Raw genomic sequence first — 22937 nt, 5'->3', positions numbered from 1 at the left:
AATTACTTAGAATTTTAGAAACCGTATACGACTTAACTGATTATTTAAAAGTCCATTTACAAAATGCACATTTACCTTATATCTCTCCTGCTGTGTTGATTGCATTGTGTTAACAAATGATACAATATTTATGGTGTGTGTGTGTGTGTGTGTGTGTTAGTGTGTGTGTGTGTTAGTGTGTGTGTGTGTGTTAGTGTGTGTGTGTGTGTGTGTGCGTCTGTTGTTTTTTGTCAAACACGTTGATTACAAACAAAGCAGGTAAAATTCATCATTAAACATACATGAAATATATCATTTTAAAAAATTACATAAAAATAATTGATCGAAAAGTCTTAGATATAGCACATCACTAACAAAAAAAATTGATGCAAAATTCGACTTGATTCGGCAGCATAGTCGCATTCTAGGTTAATATAGTGATTTCAATACTTTTATCATCACCTCCCCCCCCCATACAATTTGCTTTCCAATTTTTTAAATATAAATCTATAAAATCTTGGAGACTACATAAATGATTTTTGCAGTTTTAGCGAAAGCAATATACATGAAAAAAATAAAGTTACGAGGTGTTTTTAATAAGTTTAAAGACATTTTTGTACAGGCATTTAAAATTGTCGTGCACTCTTGAAAATTCAGTATGTTATTGCTATATATCTTATGAGATGACTGACCAATTTTTATGATTTCAGTAAATGAACAGCTACAGCAGGAATTGGCATACACCCTACTGAAGCCTGGACCATAATCGAGCATCAGTTTTGAGTGGCATAAGAGATTCAAGGAAGGCAAGGAGTTTGTGGGGGATGATGAGAGGTGTGGAAGGAGTAAGGAAGTCAGAACATCAGGGTTGATTTGTCAGATAAAGAATTTCATGAATAAGGACTGTCGTTTGTCTATAGAGACAATGTGCATAGTTTGATATCAGTGTGGTAACTGTACACACAGTTATTTGCACTGAACTGAAGATGAGAACCGGATACTACAGGCTGCACAAAAACAGGTTTGTACCAATTTTTAAGACATTTAATCACAATCTTCATTAGAAAACTGTTTTTTTTTAATTGAAACAATATTTAACATTTTATCCTGAAACAAGTAAAAAAAAAGAAAAACAACAGAAAATTATTGAATTCAATTTGAACTTAAATTAATCGTACTTACGTTCACATTTTTTGCCACCATATCCAGGCAGACATTTACTTCTGCAGAATCCATTTATATCACAATCGCCTCTTAAGCAACCTGGACAACGATATTGACAGTTTGGTCCATAGTAAGGATTTGAACAATCTGGGAAAAAAAAGGAAGAAATATACAAGAATGTGTAAATGTAGAAGAAATAAAAAAAAAATCGATATTTTAATCTACCAATCTATCAATGAAACCCCTGTTTCACACTTATCTATATATCTATAAAAGTGAGAATTTGTGTGAGGACACTTCTCAACCTATATACTTAACGAATTTTTTATCTACAGATTTGAAATTTAGTATATAGAGTCTGCAGATATGTGGGAAACTTTTTAATTGATTTTCATCCGAAAAAAAGGGTTGCTAAAATGGTAAAAATTGAAAAATTGGAACATGGACCTCATCGGATTTGCTGTTTCACGATAGCACTTGCTCGGTCGTAAAACATGGCCGCTTCCTAATGTTAAGAATAAGTAGGTTACAAAACACTTTTTAAAAATCATACCAAGCTGGTGACTGGTTATCGTACTTGACTTACTGTTTTTAGGTTTGGGTTTCGATCTCAGCTCGAGTATTTTTGTTTTGCTTACAAGAAGTGAACTGTTTAGAAAAAAAAAATACTTGCATGCACATATCTCACTTTCGTTTCTTACATCAATTTTTTTAGGAATTTAACGTTACCTTTTACAACTATCGTATCTCTGTTTATAATAAATAAGAATTCTGCTTTAATTGAAATATGATATTTATGCGTATTTTACCACCGGGCAATGCCGGACGGCCTGCTAGTATACAATAAACCAAACTTGTACAATGAACTGATCGACTGATTGTTGTTGGGAATGAATAATAATGAACTCTTTCACTTAATTTAAAGACCAGAAGAATATGTCTCTTAACATTAGCATAATTATTATGCACGAGTCATATACACGTGGCAGTCGGACTGACGTATAACCATACTCTTTGTTTGCTGTATTTGCTTTTCTGCTCAATATTTTTGTTTCCAATAATTACAGAGCCGTATCTTTTTTCTGGGCCCTTACGAAACCACAACATTGACCAATCAACAAAACCTCATACATATACATGGATGCATCGAAAAATAACTAACGTGAAAATAATACACATAATGGAAGTAAAATCTGGTTATTTTAAAATAAATTTAAGTCCGTAAATACAAATTAAGATTCAGATTATGCAAACTGGGTCACCAGAATTTCAAATTGCAAGATTATTATGATTTCAAATGCATAACATTCCATAATACAGGGGCCCGACAATATTTTTCGGACACTTTAGTATTCGACTTTCCGAGTACCATAGAGTGGCCAAATTCGTTCAATAGAATAGCATAAACATATAAAGACAATATCTGTAATAAAAATGAAAGGAAATCGATTAGGAAAGGAAAAATATTTAATTTTCATCATTTTTTACAAAACATACGCGACATTATTTTTCGGACATCGTTGAAAAACTGTTAATAGTCTGTATTATCACCTTTTTTCTCAATAACTTTTATCAATCTCTCTTCATGATGATCAAACATATGCACAATAACATCTCTATGTGTTTCTATTAGTTGATTTTTGGCATCTAGTATTCGTTCTCATAGTTAGGCCCCTTTCGTTATTACAGGTCAATCATAGACAAGTTGCGCAAGCATTTCCCAAACATTTTCCATTAAATTTAGATCTGGGCTTTTTGCAGGCCATTCCAAAGTAGTCATATTCACTTTAGCCATCCATTCTTTCATGAGTTTTGACACATGGATGCTACAATTGTCTTGCTGTATAACGAAATCATTCCTCATCTCTCTTCTTATCCTTGGTAGGGATTTCTCGTCCAGCAACTGTTTGTAGCTTTTGCTGTTCTGCCGTCCTTTTAGCCACCACAACCATATATTTCCATTAGCAAATATCATACCCCAAACCATAACTACTCCTCCTCCTCCTCCTCCTCCTCCCATCTGTCGTTTTTCAGTACAACAGGCTCACCCCTTCTCAACCAAGTACACCATCCATCAGCCCATCAAACTTGAAACGCTTCTCATCAGTAAATATAACCTTCTTAAAGTCAACATGCTTTGTTGACCACCTTTTAGCACACTCCAGTTTTGCTCCTTTGTGTTTCCTTATTCGTGTAATTTTTTCTTAGCCTTTGTATACTTCAAACCAATCTTATGCAGCGTTCTTTGTACTGTTCGGACGTTTACATCCAATTCACATTTCTCCTTCACGTTTTCGACCGTTGATTTCGACAACTTCAAATCCATGGTGATCCTTCTGATGCTGAGGCCATCTTTCCGCTTCGTCCGCGCCAAACAAACGATTTCTTTTGAACGTATTTTACCTCATTAAACTTAATTGTTTTGCCAGTAGAATAGAACAGATAATTGATTCTAATGATGACAGCTAAGTGTACAAGCAGAAAATTTGCATACAGCAACATATACATGAACATAGCTCTTAATAAAATAGGATTTTTTTGTCATGTCCGAAAAATAGTGTCGCGCAAGTTTTCGTAAAAATCGCAAAAAACTAAAATTACCAAAGCCAAACTAAAAAAAATGATTACACTAGTGGTGAATTTTCACTCCTCAACTACGTACTTACAATCTCAAAAGTTTTTGGCAATAGTAACCACCTTGAAGTACTTTTTTTTAAGTGTCTGAAAAATATTGTCGGGTCCCTGTAGATGTCACAAAAAATTCGTATAATCTTTTTATAACTTCATAACCGTATAAAACGGTGTCTTCTATGTAATTTCAACCTCTTTGACAAAATCAATGTTCGGCCATTTTAGCACTAACTCATTCATATAACATTAAAACGTTAAAATACTTAGCTATGCTTGGTCTTTAGATATTTCTTGACCTGGAAAGTCATTTTATGAAATTTATCTTCTTTTTAGAGACAGACTGTGGAAAACCTTCAGTAAAAATATTTGTGTATCAAAAGTGATGTGAAGTGATTAATTTAACTTTTTTTACATTTTTAATATTTTTATATTCTTTTTGAAATATAGAAAAAATCCATTTCAACAAATTAAACTTTCGGTTATACATTCATACTAAAAAAATAACAATCAAGGTCAACAAGAACTACAAATCAAAATAGCAAAATATCGAACGCCAATAGCATTTCAGAAATATAAAAACAAACATTAAATAAACATTCAAATAATTATTTTATTGGTATTTATAAGATTCAACGAATTTTCCAATATTCGTCAAGGCCATTTGCCAGTTTATATCTGAAGGCTTTTTAAGTAATATTTGAATCGTGCAGAAATTTATTTGGCAAAATAAAACTTTGAACACGTTCATTTCTTGTTTTATTTTTTAAGTAATATTTGAACCGTGCAGTAACTTATTTAGCAAAATAAAACTTTGAACACGTTCATTTCTTGTTTTATTTTTTAAGTAATATTTGAACCGTGCAGTAACTTATTTAGCAAAATAAAACTTTGAACACGTTCATTTCTTGTTTTATTTTTTAAGTAATATTTGAACCGTGCAGTAACTTATTTAGAAAAATAAAACTTTGAACACGTTCATTTCTTGTTTTATTTTTTAAGTAATATTTGAACCGTGCAGTAACTTATTTAGCAAAATAAAACTTTGAACACGTTCATTTCTTGTTTTATTTTTTAAGTAATATTTGAACCGTGCAGTAACTTATTTAGCAAAATAAAACTTTGAACACGTTCATTTCTTGTTTTATTTTTTAAGTAATATTTGAACCGTGCAGTAACTTATTTAGAAAAATAAAACTTTGAACACGTTCATTTCTTGTTTTATTTTTTTTAAGTAATATTAGATTTAAACACGTTTATTTATTGTTTGATTTTTTAAGTAATATTTGATTTGTGTACGAATTTCGTTGGAAAAGTAAAACTTTAAGTACATTAATTTATTGTTTTATTTGCTAAGTAATAATTAGGGTAATGACAATAAACGCACAACTGTTAATGTTAAAATTTAATTCAAACAACTAGCAACGGTTTTCCTGATTAAACCTTCACGCGCGTTTATGCGTATCTTTTTAAGTAACTCGCGATTATTATAGTGAAATATTGCAATGTAAAGAACCTACTCTTAATTTTATAAAATTGTTTTGTATAATGAATTGAATTAAAGTTTAAAATGCAAAAGTCAAGTATCATGGTTGCATTGTGCTCTAAACAGAAACATTCATTCCGAACGCGGCCCTGCCTTTTCAAAGAACCTGCTGTCGATTTTATACGCCGATCTCGTTCTGCGTGTGCGGTGATAAAACCTTTCAAATGCACTCGTGATGTTAGGCTGTATGAGGGGGTAACTTTAGCAAAAATTGGACTTCTCTTTCTTTCTTCGAACTTTCTCGATTATCGATTTTCGATACTCTCTGTAGGTATTCCGATACAAAAGCTATCTAAGAACCTTTTCAGACACATAAAGTACATTTGTGTGGAATTTAAAAAAAAAAAAAAGTCGATCCAGCCGTTTCGGTGTTCATAAAGAAGCGAAGTCTCACGCACACACACAGACGCATACACATACAGAAACATGCACACACAAACACACGTACACACAAAGTAATATATATATATATATATATATATATATATATATATATATATATATATATATATATGCTGTAATTTTTTTCCGTTCTATTATCGTATAAACTATTTAAAGGGCGACAAAATAAAGGTTGACATTGGATGGCAAATTGTTGCAAAATTTGAAAAATGTTTACCTTGACAGAATGGACCTGTGTACCTTTTGTCGACACACCCACTTCTGCATGTGCCCATCACGTTATCGCAATCGTTATAAGCGCAACGGTCACATCTTTTTAAACAATTCACTCCATATGAACCCTTTTGACAAGCTGAAAAAAATGATTTTTATTAGAATTTTGGAAACCGTATATAAATATAAGCGATTTTTAAGCAAATAAAAAAATTAAAAAATACCTTATTTTTCATTTTTTTTTTTTTTGTTTATTCTCTCTTCTTTGTTTTTTTTAATTCTCTTATCATTTTGTTTTAGTTGGGAATGGGGCATCCTCCCGGTTGCAAGACATCCATCCGCTATTAAATGCATTACAACTGGAAGAACTTATGGTATCACTGGATGAATACTTAACATAGTCAAATCCTTTTTAAGTAAGAGAAGAATCCAGGTTGTCCTCGATGCTCGTCGTCAAAACAATATGATATAAATGCGGGAGCACCTCAGGGGTCTATCCTTGGACCATTATTATTCCTAATATTCATAAATGACCTCCCTGGTAAAATTGTCTCTGAGATAGACATATTTGCTAACAATATCACGCTCTATTGCAGACACGAGGGGAAAACGAATGAACACATATCCAAGGAAATGGCGGAAACCCTAGAGGAAGACCTCCAGTCTGTATTGGAATGGGGACATGAATGGATGGTCACATTCAATGATGCCAAGACTAAACTTGTTTCCTTTAATAATTACACGAAACCTTCTCAACCACCAATAACTATGACTAATAATACATTACCTGAAAGTACTTCGTTCACACTCCTCGGCTGAACGTTCATAGGGAACACTAGTCGGAACAGATACATTGAGGACATTGCTAAGGCTGCTGCAAAGAAGGTGGGCTTTCTACCGTGCTAGAAAGTTACTTACGCCTTTACGTATCCTATACCTCTACAAAGCCACCATTCGTCCATATATGGAGTATTGTTGACACATTTGGGCTGGTGCATCTGCTCCTAGTTTCTCACTCCTGGACAGGATTCAAAAGAGAGACACCAACCTGATAGGTCTTGAACTGTCATCTAAGCCTCAGCCTCTGTCCCATCGACAAAATATAGCATCCCTCTGCCTGTTCTACAAGTATTTTAATGGTATATGCTTCGACAAGCCCTTGTACCTCCTCTACATACATACCCCGACAAACCCGACAAGCGGCAAAATCCCACCCCTACACAGTAGAGATCCCTAGATATCAGAAAGATTTCTACCCTAATAGTTTCTTCCCCAGAACTGCTAGACTTTGGAATTCCCTTTCTGATTCCTGCTTCCCCAACTGTGCTGACATACAGAAGTTCAAGTGTAATCTAAACATACATCTTGCTGCCCAACTCCCTACATAGTATCCCTGCAATTTATGTCCCTGATAGTAGCATCCTACATCAAAGTGGCACTGTGCCTCGTTTGGGCTGAAAAGGTAATTAAAAAAATTATAATCGTCACTTTAAGGGCAATTGTTTGTGCCTTTATTGCACTTGGTTCACTAGGTATATATGGCTTTGAAATTCTTTTTATGAGATCAGTGGCTTTTATAATTACTGGAATGTTAGCGATCTTCCTAAGATTCCAGTTTCTTTTCCTGCCGTACATAAGACCTTGATATTTCGTTATCTTTTCCCTCTCAGCTCAATGTAACCCAGCATCACAAACTTCTACTAAGGTTACTTCTTTTTCCTTCTTCCTCATATTACTATGTCAGGTTTAATGATTCCATCCTCCAGCTACATAGAATTGTATAGTCATAGTGAGTCATAGACTAATTTCCACATGTTCTTTTTGGTAAATTTTTCCAGATTGTTTTATCAAATGACACAGTATTATTTGTGTCTGTATTGTTTCATATTCAACATGTTGATTGCAAAAAAAAAAAAAACAGATTACACTCCACAATAACTATATATGTGACGGTGATACCAAAATAATTGTACCTATTTACTATGCCTCCCCACGGGACAGAGTTAGACACCAGGGTCGTTTTTTAACGTGGAGAAAAGGTACAAAAATAAAAATTGTCTCAGTCGTGAAGGATTTCTCCTCCACCGAAAGAGAACAAGAAATAAAAGTGCAGCATCTGAAGAACAGATACTACACTTTGATCTTGACCAAAAGGCCAAATAATTGTAACATAATGCGGGCGCACGGGTAAAAAAAATCAGCAGCAATGGTATTTTAGCACTTATGCAAATTAGCAAATGTGTACAAACTAGCATGGCGGCAAAGAAGAAGAAAAGAAGAAAAAGGGGAACACGTGGTCAAGAAAAGCAGAGAGAAGACGTGTTAGACCCGTGTACGGGGATAGAAAAAAATACTCCACGTGGCAAGGGGCGTAAAATATGTGTGTGACCCAGCAGAATTTAAAGAAACTTGAAATATAATTCAATGCGTTAATGGATTATCCGTTAATAAGGTTGTATAGTTCTCTCCCACGTGTGCAAGAACTTAGACACCAGGGTTGGAAAATGGGATTAAGAAGTCAGCGCCCTTGAGAAGGAGTACACTGACCTGCAAAAACTGCAGCCGATCGGCATTCCTCGGTGAGGAGGCTTCAGGCGATTAGCAATAAATTAACCCTTTCCAAAGAGAGAAGGTAAAGCTTGGGAGAGTGAATTTCCTAGAACTACACTGAACTAAACTCCCACCACAAAATCAATAGGACCTGGATCATTACAGGAATTTGTTGATTTTGTGGACCCATCCGATAATAAATGCATTAATCTCACTGTAAAAAATACTGAGTTGGGTTTTATTTATTTATTTATTTATTTATTTATTTGTTTGTTTCTTCTATTGTAGCACACAACGTGTGGGTCCGAGTTGAGAATGATGACTACACGGTGAAAGAGTTTTAAAGTGTAACGATCACATTACAAAATATGTTCTATAAAAACGACCACATTACAAAATATGTATATAAAAATGACCACGTTATAAATATGTTATATAAAACGACCACGTTACAAAATATGCTATATCAAAAAACCACGTTACAAAATATGTTCTATAAAAACACCCACATTACAAAATATGCTATATAAAAAAGACCACGTTACAAAATATGTTATATAAAACGCCCACGTTACAAAATATGCTATATAAAAAAGACAACGTTACAAAATATGTTCTATAAAAACGACCACTTTACAAAATATGTTCTATAAAAACGACCACGTTACAAAATATGTTATATCAAAAAGACCACGTTACAAAATATGTTCTATAAAAACGACCACGTTACAAAATATGTTATATAAAAACGACCACATTACAAAATATTTTATATAAAAACGACCACATTACAAAATATGCTATATCAAAAAGACCACGTTACAAAATATGTTCTATAAAAACGACCACCTTACAAAATATGTTATATAAAAACGACCACGTTACAAAATATATTATATAAAATCGACCACGTTGCAAAATATGTTATATCAAAATATCACTTTGAAAATGACTATGTTATGTTAAAAAAATTGTAGATATTTAAAAATATCACATGACTTTTAGAATTTACTTTTTATTCAAATCAAATCTAAGAAATCAAATTTTAGACAAATTTGCATATTGTTGATATAAAAGAAATCTATTCTAAGCTGGTATCACTGTCGCATGTGCGTCCAGGTGATATCATTTGATGCAGGCAGCTCGTGCATTAATGCCGCACGAGCTGCCTTTTGTCGACTCCAAAGGCGATTATGGTCACGGCCTGAAATACGTCTGAGGACAAAAATACGAATCTACCAGGCCCTCGTCCGCTCAATACTTTTGTATGGATGTGAGACCTGGCCCATACGGAAAGCGGATCTGCGACGCGTAGAAGTTTTCGACCACTACAATCTCCGCCGCATTCTCCATGTCCGTCCCTTGGATTTCGTCGCCAACAAAGAAGTCCGGCGTCGCTGCAATCTCCAGGCAATTACTGACCTACTGCAGGCCCGACGCCTTCGATGGTTCGGCCATGCCTCTCGCTGTGATGCAGGGGTCTTTATCCACGAGGCTATCTCCCCACGTCCTCTACCCGGCTGGAAAAAACGTGTCGGTGGCCAGCTAAGAACGTGGCTCGGGACTATCAAAGCCGACGCTGAGCTTATTTCGGGCCCGCTCATCTATGGCCTGTCTCGTTGGAGACGTGACTGGCTGTTGCTCACTCGGGATCTTGCCTCCGATCGCCGGGCTTGGGCCGCAGCGGTGCGAGATGTGCATCTTCATGAAGCCGACTCAACTCCTTCAGGGTGAATGTCGTTTCAAGTACAAGTACAAGTACAAGTACAAGTACAAGTAATATCATTAGACGTTTACAAACGTATATCCATCATCATCATCGTCGTCGGATCTTCTTTTGTTATATTTCCTCTTAGTTTTCCTCCTTTTGATTTATAGGTTCTGGATATAACCTTAAACTATATCCGATAGTGAGGCCTCAGCTTGCGGACTTTGGGGAGTGTGGAGCAACCCCTTAAATGTCATTGCTCCCAGGTCCACTCTGATCTGGAGTAGTAGTAGTACCTGCTAGGGTCCAAAGTATATTACTAATATGACCTAAAAAGGATTCATATGCCGTAAAACAAAAACAACCAACCAACTTTGATTTATATCTTTAACATATATTTAACATATATATATATATTTAACAAAAAAAAACATATATATATATTTTTTAACTAATTAATTAATTTAATTAATTAATTTAATTAATTAATTTAATTAATTAATTTAATTAAGACAGCCGAGGTATTCCTTTAGGATTAGATAAACTTTTCTACGATCGGATCAGATGAACTCAAAGTCGGGTGAGAAGAGACAGCGAATATGGAAGCTTCCCGATATATGGTTTAAGATGGAGACAGAAAGGACCATTACCAAATTTCTTTCTCCGCATGAACTTAAGAAGATAACTACCGAGAAGTCCCTGGGTGGTTCCGTTGATTTTTTTTACAGTTAAACCCGAGCGCATGACGTCAAGTTCTGAGCAAAGCCGAGCGGGCGGTTAGTTACGTCTGGTTCAAATTCTGCACAAGTACCGAAGTTTTGTGTCCGCATGACGAGGTTTCAAGTCAGCATACAGGATTGTTTTCATTATGTAGACTACCGTTCTCATCTTAAGTGTTATACTTACAACGTTTCGACTGACGCAATCTCTGGCCTTCTTCAGGAAGCGTGGCATAATGAAGAAAGTACAAAGTAAAATTCAGATCCACTTAAAACTCTTCTAGAGATTGAAGGTTAAATACTCGGTGCAGACGATACTAAGTTATTTAAGACTTTTATCTGGTCATGCCTTACGGAACAAGAACATACTACTTTGTAGTTTGAGTCCGAAATTAAGTGCAGATTCCAAAGTTCAACAGAAAAATTCATGAGTTAGACAAGATACACTTGAAGAAGGTTGAAGGTTACATCGGTCGAAACGTTGTGAAAATAATACTGAATATGAGAACAGTAGTCTGAATAATCGAAATAATACAATATTTAGGATTTTATAATGAAACAAGTAAAAGGGGGGAAAAAGACGAAAATTTTTAAACTATTATTTAACTTAAATCGTACTTACGATCACATTTTTTGCCACCATATCCTGGCAGACATTGGCTTCTGCAGAATCCATTTATATCACAGTCGCCTCTTAAGCAACCTGGACAACGATATTGACAGTTTGGTCCGTAGTATGGATGTGAACAATCTGGGGGGAAGAATAAAAAGGTTGCAAGAATTTGTCAATCTTATAAGAAATAAATAAAGAATGGATATTCTTAAGATGGCATCATCCAAACTATGTATGTAAGAGAGCGCAGATGCGTGTATGACAGCAGCAGCAGCTGTACGACAACCAACGTATGCAAATGACCGAGCTGTGTGCAAAGTGATGTCACAACGAGGAAGAAGGAAAGAAAAGATTATAAAAAAGAAAAACGTGGCCCAAGAGGGACCGAAAAAGACAGTACGACGTGTTAGATATGGTAGAGTTTTGTTAAGCACGTTGGAGTATGAGAAGACTTTAAAACAAGAGATAAAGCGTTACTCTGGAAGTACCTGTAAATAAATGTCTGTTGTTTCAACCGAAAAAAGTCGAATTATTTCCTTGTCTTTACTTCCTTGCGACTGTCCGCATACAACTTTGACATATAACGACCATGTTACATGGATTTAGCAATGAAAGTGTGATAGACCAAACTAATGTACGACAGGCTGACAGACTAACAAGCTAACATTTGTATCTAAAATAATTAATGTGGAAATGAAATGAAAACTCGTCATGTGACATCAAGTATTGCCTGGCATGAATAAAATGTACTTGAGACATGCACGCACCTGGCCGGAATAAATAAAACAGCTGATTAAAACAAAAACACAACTCTTGAAAAAAATGATTGTTGATTTACTCACAACCATCGGCAAACGTTATCACTATCTACAAAGGTTAGGTGCAGGCAGAGTACCCCATCACTAAATGAACGCCTAGGTGTGGCTACATTGACAGCAAGGGTGAACTCCCAAAATGATCCCTTACAGGTGGATTTATGGTTGTGTGTGTGAAACGGCACTAAACCTATTTGGGTTTAATCGGCTTCTCCCGAAGGAGGAAGTTCCATGGTAGAATGAAATTCATAAGCAGTCCCCAGTCGCATGTATATCCTCGTTAGAGGAGATGACGACGTTGGGTTTTTGCAACGTTCTCCTACATACAGCGCCTGGAATTCCCAAATTGGTCACCCCTTTTAGTAATGACCAGGTTCAACGTTGCTTAACTTTGGTGGTCTGATGGGAACCGGTGTGTTAACATGATTATATTGTATATTATTTATGTCCTTAATCACTAATTAAGATTGAAAGTCTGCTGGCGATGAAATTCAAGAAAATCATTCCATCAATTCCTGTGCGTGCTCAACCTTAATCATTGCATCACTCATTCACTGCGGGCGTCAACGTTCGAAAAGTAAAGCCTCCTTTTTTTTTACATAAGGGTTAAAGAGTGTAGAGTAGTCAAAAGGACAATATAGTAATCGATAGTAATGGAAGTTCGGTAAATTTGTTAACCTAAGTGGAACGGCTCATCAGAAACTTGTTCACGTTGGACTTGAAGACAACCATATTATAGAAAGCTGGAAAGCAGGAAAACGGAAGACAATTCCACAGGCGTGCAGTTCTAAGGAAGAAGCTTTGATCATGGAATCTATGTTTAGGTTTAGGTACAGATAAAGAGTGGGGAAAATTATTGATAATGTTTTCAGCTAGTCTAGTGTTTCTTGTGAAAGTTTGGCGAGGGGGACCATAGATTGAAGCTCAGTCGAACACTTTCCATGAAAATAACGATAAAGCAGAGATAAACTCGCAACATCTCTTCTGTGCTCTGAGCTTCTCTTCTGAGCTCAAAAATTAAAACGTTGAAGAGCTATGAAGACGTGAGTGGCACCATTAAAATTGTTGTATAACGCAGAGGTGTTAAGTCTAGTCCTATCATGTTATGGTTGATGACCTGAAGAAGGCCAGAGGATGAGTTGGGCGAAACGTGGTGAAGATGAGGATAATAGCTCGCAAAAAGAATGAATATAAAAACAATACAAAAATATACAAATCTTTATATTTTTTCTTTATTTATTTCTTATTTAGTGACGTGTAGGAAAACAAAATGTCTTTTGTCAAAAATAATATTTTTCTAAAAATACAAAACTTTCGACCAATTAGTGTGAATGAGTGAATGATGGTTATGTAAGTGTACGATGAATTGTAGTAGTATTAGGAAAAGAAAAAGTATAGCTAATGCGATGATATATATATATATATATATATATATATATATATATATATATATATATATATATATATATATATATATATATATATATTGTTTATTTGAAGCATCACTGGTAAATAAAGTAAGTGTATAAAGAGGTTGTAGCATTTTCGATATTACTACATCCTTCTTATACTCATGTATGTATTTATGTATGTGTGTATATATATATATATATATATAGAGAGAGAGAGAGAGAGAGAGAGAGAGAGAGAGAGAGGGGGAGAGAGAGAGAGAGATGTAAATAAGAAAATAATAAAGGAAAATGAAGGTATAAAAACTATATGATAATATATATATATAGATTTATTCATTTATTCAATAAGGGTACACATCAGTTAGAGGGTGTTTGGTAAGTTAGGACTCTTTATGCCATAGCATTTCCAAACCTAATGCTATTCATCAGAGCTCTGTATTATCCCAGTAAGTCTCCTCTTAAAGGATTGATTTTCTCTCTTCCTTTAAATTCCCTATATATATATATATATATATATATATATATATATATATATATATATATATATATATATATATATATATATATAATTTAAAGGAGATTAGAATAATAGTCTAAAGAGCTAAGTGTATTTTAATGTAACAGTGAAATTACTAGTTTAATTAAAATACAGGAAATGCTCGTTGTAATTTAGATATATAATAAGCTCGATAGTTAAATGTCCTAGAGCTAATTCAATATTAAGTAAAGTGATTTTCAATTTAAAAATTAAAAAAAAAATTTTTAATTTAAAAATCAAATTTTAATTAAATTAAAAATCAGTTTCATAAGAAGGAACAACAACAAAGTCAATTATCTGAATACGATCGTTTCGGAAATCCGTGCTTTTTATTTGTGGTATACATGAAGTTATGTAGAACAATTATATATAGTTTTTTTGGTAAACACGGTCTCCTCATCAGCAAATTTAGGAGGATTTTTATTGAATTTAAAAGACACCATTAATAAACCTAGCATTAAAAGTAAGGCAGATGAATCTGAAAAAATTGAAATAAAAGGTTTGGATTTAAAATTTATAAGAAAATTAATATAGGTTATAGATAGAAATGAGTAAAAAAAATATATATTTTTTGAATTTACATAATAAATTTGATTTAAAAATATATAGAGATAGTTACCTTTTTACTTTGTTTAAAGTAGTCATTTAGATGTTTACTATAGCTTTTTATTTTATTGAATGATGAATTTTAAAAGGGTGACGCTCGTGCAGTAAATTGTTTCCGTTAGCGTATTTTGATTTAAAGACGCTACAGTTAATATATATAGAGAGAATATTTATTTTTCAAGTTTTTAAGGGGAGATAATTGTCATGTATTATTGACTTTATTTATTATTTGATTTACGGGTCTAAGGGAGGTAATTGGTCTAACTTAATTTATTTAAAAAAAAAATTGTAATCTATTTTTACTAATGAGTAATTTTTAATGATTTAAGGTGGTTTATATTTATTAAATTTAAACCAACGTTTATGATTACATGTAAGAAGCTCGTGTCTTGAATTTACTAGTTTGGTTGTATTTTTTATATCTTCATATTTAAAATTTTTAGGGTTTCTTTAGTACATAGTGCACAAAATTTATCTCCTGGTTTATATGATTTGCAAGTCTCAATTATTTGCCATTTTAAGTTGAAAGAAATATTGCTATTTTTTAGTTGCCAAATATAGTTGGATAGAGTAGTTTGGTTTGATAGAGAGTTATTTTTAAAAGAATGTTTGTGCGTTGAAATTCTATGTTTTATTGGGCCAGATGTGGAACCAATATATATTACCTCTTGATTATTGTGATTATTTTCCGTTAGGTCTATTGTTGGATTATTATGTGGTGGGTTGATTAGTAATTGATCGGTAGATTGATTTAAGTTGGTGTTATTATTTAATCTGGTAGTTGAGTTATGGTTGTTAATAGGTTTTTGTAGATTTGGAGTTTTTGATACTGTGCAGCTATAGATAACATTTTTAATTTTACATGAGCCTTGTAGGGGACATTTATTTTTTCTTCTACAGTTACAGTCCGATGTATTTTGTATAGTTGTATTTTGTAGTTTATTAATTTTCTTATTGTTAGAGCTAATTATTTTATGATGAAGGTTAGGCATAGTAGAGTAAGAGACTTTAATTGTGTTCTTATTGAAAATTTTATTATATCTAGGGGGAGCTTTAAAGTTCTTATCTAATATTTTAAAAAATTCTCTAGCTATGTTTGTTTCTAGGTTTTTGGAATACGGAGGGTTGAACCATAGGATCTCCTTGTGTCTATTCTTACGTTTACGGGTTTTAGTTTGCTGTTTATTTGTATTATTATCTAATATTTGTAGTTTGGTTTTATCTTTTTTTGTCTCTTGGTTATTTTTCTTAACTCGTATACGGGAAGACATTGCCATATTATATGTTATTACGCTAATTGATAATTGACTTTGTTGTTGTTCCTTCTTATGAAACTGATTTTTAATTTAATTAAAATTTGATTTTTAAATTTTAAAATGTTTTTTTTAATTTTTAAATCGAAAATCACTTTACTTAATATATATATATATATATATATATATATATATATATATATATATAAAGATTTTTTTACAAAGGTGTCATCACTTATCAAAGCCTGGAGGTCACTCGAGGATAAAGGTTAATGGGTGTACAGTGGTCAAAGGTAACATATCGTAGTCATCGTTAGTAGTGGAAATTTGGTAAACTGGATTACTTAAGGAGACGGCTCATCAAGAATTTGTTTATGTTGAACTTGAAGACAACCATATTGTAATCAGTTTGAAAGCAGGAAAACAGAAGAGAGGTCCACAGGCGAGCAGTTCTAATAAAGCAGCTTTGTTCATGGAATCTATGTTTAGATTTAGGCACAGATAAAGAGTGAGGGAAATTCTTGATAGTGGTTTTAGCTAGACGAGTGTTTTTCATGAAAGTCAGAACAGGAGTGGAGCTCAAACAAGCTTAACTATTAAATAATCGACAAATGTAAATCTAGCAATCTGATAATTTCCCGCAGGAGTGAAACACAATCGTTTCTGTTTAGCTAACTTGCCATAAGTATGTTTTTCTACTACAACTAAACTCTACTCACGTATTGAATGCATGAGTAGAGCTTAATTGTAGTATAGAAACATACTAAAACATACTAGCATTATGCAATGTTTATGAACGATTTCCACACGTTAGAACACTCTTGATGTTTTACTGTTGTGCCCACAGTTAGCATTTATAGGTGTTTAATTTCTCTAAATTCTTGCGTTAATTGATGTCTGTGGGTATTTAATTATCATAGTAAATAACCATTCATATATATATATATATATATATATATATATATATATATATATATATATATATACCAGTTGTATATGCCCGTCGTTGCGAAGTTAAAACATATTCTGCCGAGAGAACTGACCCATCAAATTATTGCCCCATTAGCCTCCTCCCACTTTTCGCCAAAATATTTGAGACCATAATTAACCATGCTCTAGTCCGTCACCTTACAGATGCTAAACTTCTGACTGACAAACAATATGGATTTAGACAAGCCCGTTCCACAGCAGACATCCTCACTGTAATTTCTGAACGTATATACCATTCATTGGACGAAGCAGGGGAGAGCAGAGCGGTAGCTCTAGATATATCTAAGGCTTTTGGCAGGGTATGGCATGAGGGTCTCCTCAGGAAAATTAAATCATACGGTATCACTATTACTTAACATAATTAAATCCTTCTTAGATAAGAGAAAAATCCAGGTTGTCCTCGACGGTCGTACATCTAAACAATATGATATAAATGCAGGAGTGCCTCAGGGGTCTATCCTTGGACCTCTATTGTTCCTAATATTTATTAATGACCTCCCCAACAAAATTGTCTCTGAGATGGGTATATATGCTGATGACACCACACTCTATAACAGGCACGACAGGAAAACAAATGAACATATATCTAAAGAAATGGAAGAAACACTAGAGGATGACCTCCAATCAGTAGTGGAATGGGGACAAAAATGGATGGTCACGTTCAATGCCACCAAGACTAAACTAGTTTCATTCAATAATTACAAGAAACCTTCTCTATCACCTATAGCAATGGCCAACGACTCTTTATCTGAGAGTACGTCTTTGAAGCTCCTTGGCCTAACGTTCACAGGAAACATGAGTTGGAACAATTACATCGAGGGCATTGCCAGGGCCGCTGCAAGGAAGGTGGGCTCTCTCTACCGTGCTAGAAAACTACTAACACCCGAAAGTATCCTGTACCTCTATAAGGCCACCATTCGCCCATGTATGAAGTATTGCTGTCATATTTGGGCTGGTGCATCGGCTACTAGTCTCTCACTCCTTGACAAGGTTCAAAAGAGAGTCGCAAATCTGATAGGCCCTAAACTGGCATCTAAGCTTCAGCCTCTGTCCCATCGACGAAACGTTGCATCCCTCTGCCTGTTCTACAAGTATTTTAATGGTGAATGCTCTGATGAACTGCAAGCACTTGTGCCCCCACGACGTGAGCACCCTCAACAGACCCGACAAGCTGCAAAATCCCACCGCCACACTGTAGAGATCCTTAGGTGTAAAAGATCTTTCCACTCCAGTAGTTTCTTCCCCAGAACCACTAGACTTTGGAATTCCATTCCAGGTCACTGCTTCCCCAACTGTACTGACATGCAGAAATTCAAGTGCAACGTGAACCAACATCTTGCTGCCCAAATCCCTACATAGTACCCCAGTAGATGTTTCCCCTGATAGTAGCCCCCTACACCAAAGTGGCAATGCGCCTTGTTTGGGGTGAAAATGTAATAAAAAAAAATAAATAGATATATATTGGCAGCAGATCATTATTCAAGCACGTCTGATTTTTTTTTTATATATATCTTTTCAATTCACCAAGCGATCTTTTTTATTTCGGCGGGCATGTTGTGTATTATGGCGCACAAAAGTGGTTGTTCGGCCATATTCTCCTCAAGCGCTTTCTATCGATGCAGCCGATTGTCGTCAGGTTCGATTGTTGTTGTTGTCGTTTTCTTTTTCTTTATTGAAGCTTGGTGTATTTATATGCGCGCGCATGTGTGTGTGAAAGTCAGCTCCTCAATATCGCAAGAGATGTTTATTAAGCCTTACACACAAAAGGCTTGAACGTTATCGATTCTGTGCATTATTTAAAAGGACAACAAAATAAAGATTGAATTTCAATGTATAAATTTTTTATAAATTTGGTAAAAAAACATGCTTACCTTGACAGAAAGGACCTGAATATCTTTTGTCAACGCATCCACTTCTGCATTTGCCCATGATGTTATCGCAGTCGTTATAAGCGCAGCGGTCACATCTTTTTGAACAATCCACTCCATATGAACCCTTTTGACAAGCTGAAAAAGTTAGAATTTCACAAGTCATATACAAATGATAAGTTTAACATTGGTTATTTATTTCCTTCCCACCGCAGGAAGATATGACACAAGGTCGGAAGGTAAAATGAGTGAAGTCAGTACTCTTGGAGAAAGAGCACTCTAAACATTCAAAAATTACCTGAGCAGACCTGCCGGAATTCCCCGGTATATTGCTTATGTGTATGCTCTTCAAAGTTGTATTTTTTAATTTCTTTTTCAAATTAGAGACAGTTTTCCCATTCATTATTAAAGTACAAGTTTATTTTTTTATTTTTTATTTTTTTTTACAAGGTAGTCACCACTTATCAAGGCCCGGAAGCCACTCGGGATAAGGGTTATTGTGTGTACAGTACGTTAGTTTTGGAGATCTGATAAAGTGTCTTACTTAAGGAGGCGGTTCATCAGGAATTTGTTCACATTGGACTTGAAGACATCCAGGTTGTAGTCAGGTGGGAAACAGGCAACCGGAAGAGAGTTCCACAGGCGTGCACTTCTAAGAAAGAAGCTTTGTTCATGGAATCTACGTTTTGATTTTGGCACAGATAAAGAGTGGGGAAAATTTTTGACAGTGGTTTCAGCTAGGCGGGTATTTATCGTGAAAGATTGGCGAGGGGGGGCAGATTGGAGTTCAGACGAGTACCTGCCATGGTAGTAACGATAAAACAAAGACAGGCTCGCAATGTTTTTCCCATTCATTATTAAAGTACAAGTTTAAATGCGTACGTGTTTTCCTGTTCTCTTCAACTCATATTTCCGACTCGAAAGATTCAGAAAATGATCACAGTTACACGTGTGCTTGGATGGATCAATTAGATGTTCATAGAGGGTAAATGCAACATCAGCATCATTAGAGTGACAGTGGCCAAGTAGTTAACATGTGAAACAGATATTATAAACATATAAAACAAATATAATCAACGTGTGAAGAAATATATCCAACATGTGAAACAGATGTTGTCAACATGTAAAATATATTTTGTCAATATTTTCAATATAATATCAACACGTAAAACATATATTGTCAACATGTAAAAAATATTCTTATTATTTGAAATATATTTTTAACATATGAAACTGAGATTATAAACATGTGTAAAATATATTTTTCACTTGTGAAACACATATTGTCAACATGTGAAAAATATATAGCCAACATGTGAAACATATTTTCAACATTTAAAATATATTGCCAAAGTGTGAAAAAATATTGCTAACATGTAAAAACAAGTATTGTAAACATGAGAAACGGACACTTTTAACATGTGAAACATATATTTTCAAGATTTTTAATATATTATCAACATTTTATGAAACAAATATCGTAAACATTTGAAATATATTGTCAAAATTGTGAAACAGATATCGTCGACATTTGAAACATATTGTCAACATGAAAAACAGATATCGTCAACATGTGAAGCATATATTTTTAACATATTGTTCACGTATGAAAAATATATTGTCAACAGATATTGTAAACATGTGAAAGAGATATTTTTGACATGTAAAACATATATAGTTAACATGTGAAACATATATTTTGAACATGTGAAACATATATTTTGAACATGTGAAACATATAGTCAATATTTGAAATATATTATCAACATAGGAAACAGATATTGTCAACGTGAAAAATACAATGTCAACGTCTAATTGATATTGTTAAAATGTACAACATATATTGTCAAAATTGGAAACATATATTGTCAACATTTGAAATATATTGTCAACATGTTAAACATATATTGTAAACATTTTGAGCAAGTATTTTCAACATGTGAAACATATATTGTCCACATGTGAAACAAATATTGTCAACATGTGAAACATATATTTTTAATATGTAACCTATATATTGTAAACATTTAAACATATAAAACAAATATTTTCAGCATGTAAAACAGGTATTGTCGACATGCGAAATAATATTGCCAACATGTAAAACATTTATTTTAAACATGTGAAACATATATTGTAAACATGAAAAAATATTTTAATAACATGTAAAACAGATATTTTTAACATGTGTAAAAATAAATTGTAAACATGTGAAAAATATTGTCGACATGTAAAACATATATTGTAAACATTTGAAATATAATACTATGTGTGACATTAATTGTACACATGTAAAACATATATTGTCGACATGTAAAACATGTATTGTCAGCAACTAAAATATATTATCAACATGTAAAATATATATTGTTTACATTTGAAATGTGTTATCCACATGCGAAACAGATACTTTCAATATGTGAAGCAGATATTGTCAGCATGTAAAACAGCTATTTCCAACATGTAAAAACATATTTTCAACATGTGAAACACATATTGTGAATACGTAAAACAGATATTGCTAATATGCTAACAGACATTTAAAACACGTAAAAAACATACTTTCAACATGTGAAACATATATTGTGAATACGTAAAAAATATATTGTCAACGTGTGAAACATATATTGTCAACATGTAAAAAAATATTTTCAACATGTGAATCATATATTGTTAATATGCAAACAGATATTTTGAACATACTAAAAATATTTTCGTCACGTGAACCATATATTGTCAATATGTGCAACAGATATAGTCAACATGTAAAACAGATATTGGCAACACTGGAAACAGATATTATCAACACTTAAAATAGATATTGTCAACATTTAAAACATATATTGTCTACATATAAAACATATATTCAACATTGAAAATATATATTGTCAACATTGAAAATATATATTTTCAACATGTAAAACAGATATAGTAAAATGTAAAACAGATATTGTCTACATATAAACATATTTTCAACATTGAAAATATATATTATCAAGAGTGAAAATATATATTGTCAACATTGAAAAAAATATTGTCGACATTGAAAATATATATTGTCAACATTGAAAATACATATAGTAAACATGTAAAACAGATATTGTCGACATATAAAACATATTTTCAACATTGAAAATATATATTGTCAACAGTGAAAATATATATTGTCGACATTGAAAATATATATTGTCGATATTGAAAATATATATTGTCAACATTGAAAATATATATTGTCGACATTGAAAATATATATTGTCGACATTGAAAATATATATTTTCAACATTGAAAATATACATTGTCAACATTGAAAATATATATATTTTCAACATTGAAAATATATATTTTCAACATTGAAAATATATATATTTTCAACATTGAAAATATATATTTTCAACATTGAAAATATATATTTTCAACATTGAAAATATACATTGTCAACATTGAAAATATATATATTTTCAACATTGAATATATATATTTTCAACATTGAAAATATATATTGTCAACATTGAAAATATATATTTTCAACATTGAAAATATATATTTTCAACATTGAAAATACATATAGTAAACATGTAAAACAGATATTAGCAACATCTGAAACAGATATGAAATAGAGTGTAACGCTAATTAAACCATTTAAAGAAAAAAACAAAAAAATGTCTAAAATTTATTATCGAACTTAAATCATACTTACGTTCACATTTTTTACCACCAAATCCAGGTAAACATTTGCTTCTACAGAACCCATTTCTATCACAGTCGCCTTGGAAACAACCTGCACAACTATATTGACAATTTGGTCCATAGTAAGGCTGTGCACAACCTGCGAAGAAAAAATGTTCTTTTTAACTTCTTTAAACATTTCTTTATTTATTCTTAATTCTGTTCTTTCTTTATATTTTTCCTTCTTATCTTCTCCTGTCAATTAC

General features: G+C 33.1%; 1 protein-coding gene across 15 annotated transcripts in view; it reads right to left on the bottom strand.

The window, feature by feature from the left end:
• LOC145278112 (uncharacterized) overlaps positions 1-22937 on the bottom strand; it is a 274399-nt gene that overhangs the window by 198718 nt on the left and 52744 nt on the right. For all 15 annotated transcript variants that reach the window (XM_080130385.1, XM_080130390.1, XM_080130398.1 and 12 more), the window contains exons 8-12: positions 22703-22831; positions 19008-19142; positions 11532-11660; positions 5937-6071; positions 1162-1290 (exon numbers count right to left, since the gene is read on the bottom strand). In XM_080130385.1, the coding sequence (XP_079986511.1) occupies positions 1162-1290; positions 5937-6071; positions 11532-11660; positions 19008-19142; positions 22703-22831 (657 nt within the window). The remainder of the gene's footprint in view (positions 1-1161; positions 1291-5936; positions 6072-11531; positions 11661-19007; positions 19143-22702; positions 22832-22937) is intronic.

This window comes from Euprymna scolopes, chromosome 6 (assembly GCF_053919585.1).
Source record: "Euprymna scolopes isolate OS-2025 chromosome 6, ASM5391958v1, whole genome shotgun sequence".
Taxonomy (NCBI): domain Eukaryota; kingdom Metazoa; phylum Mollusca; class Cephalopoda; order Sepiida; family Sepiolidae; genus Euprymna; species Euprymna scolopes.
This window is presented reverse-complemented; position numbering and strand designations above follow the sequence as displayed.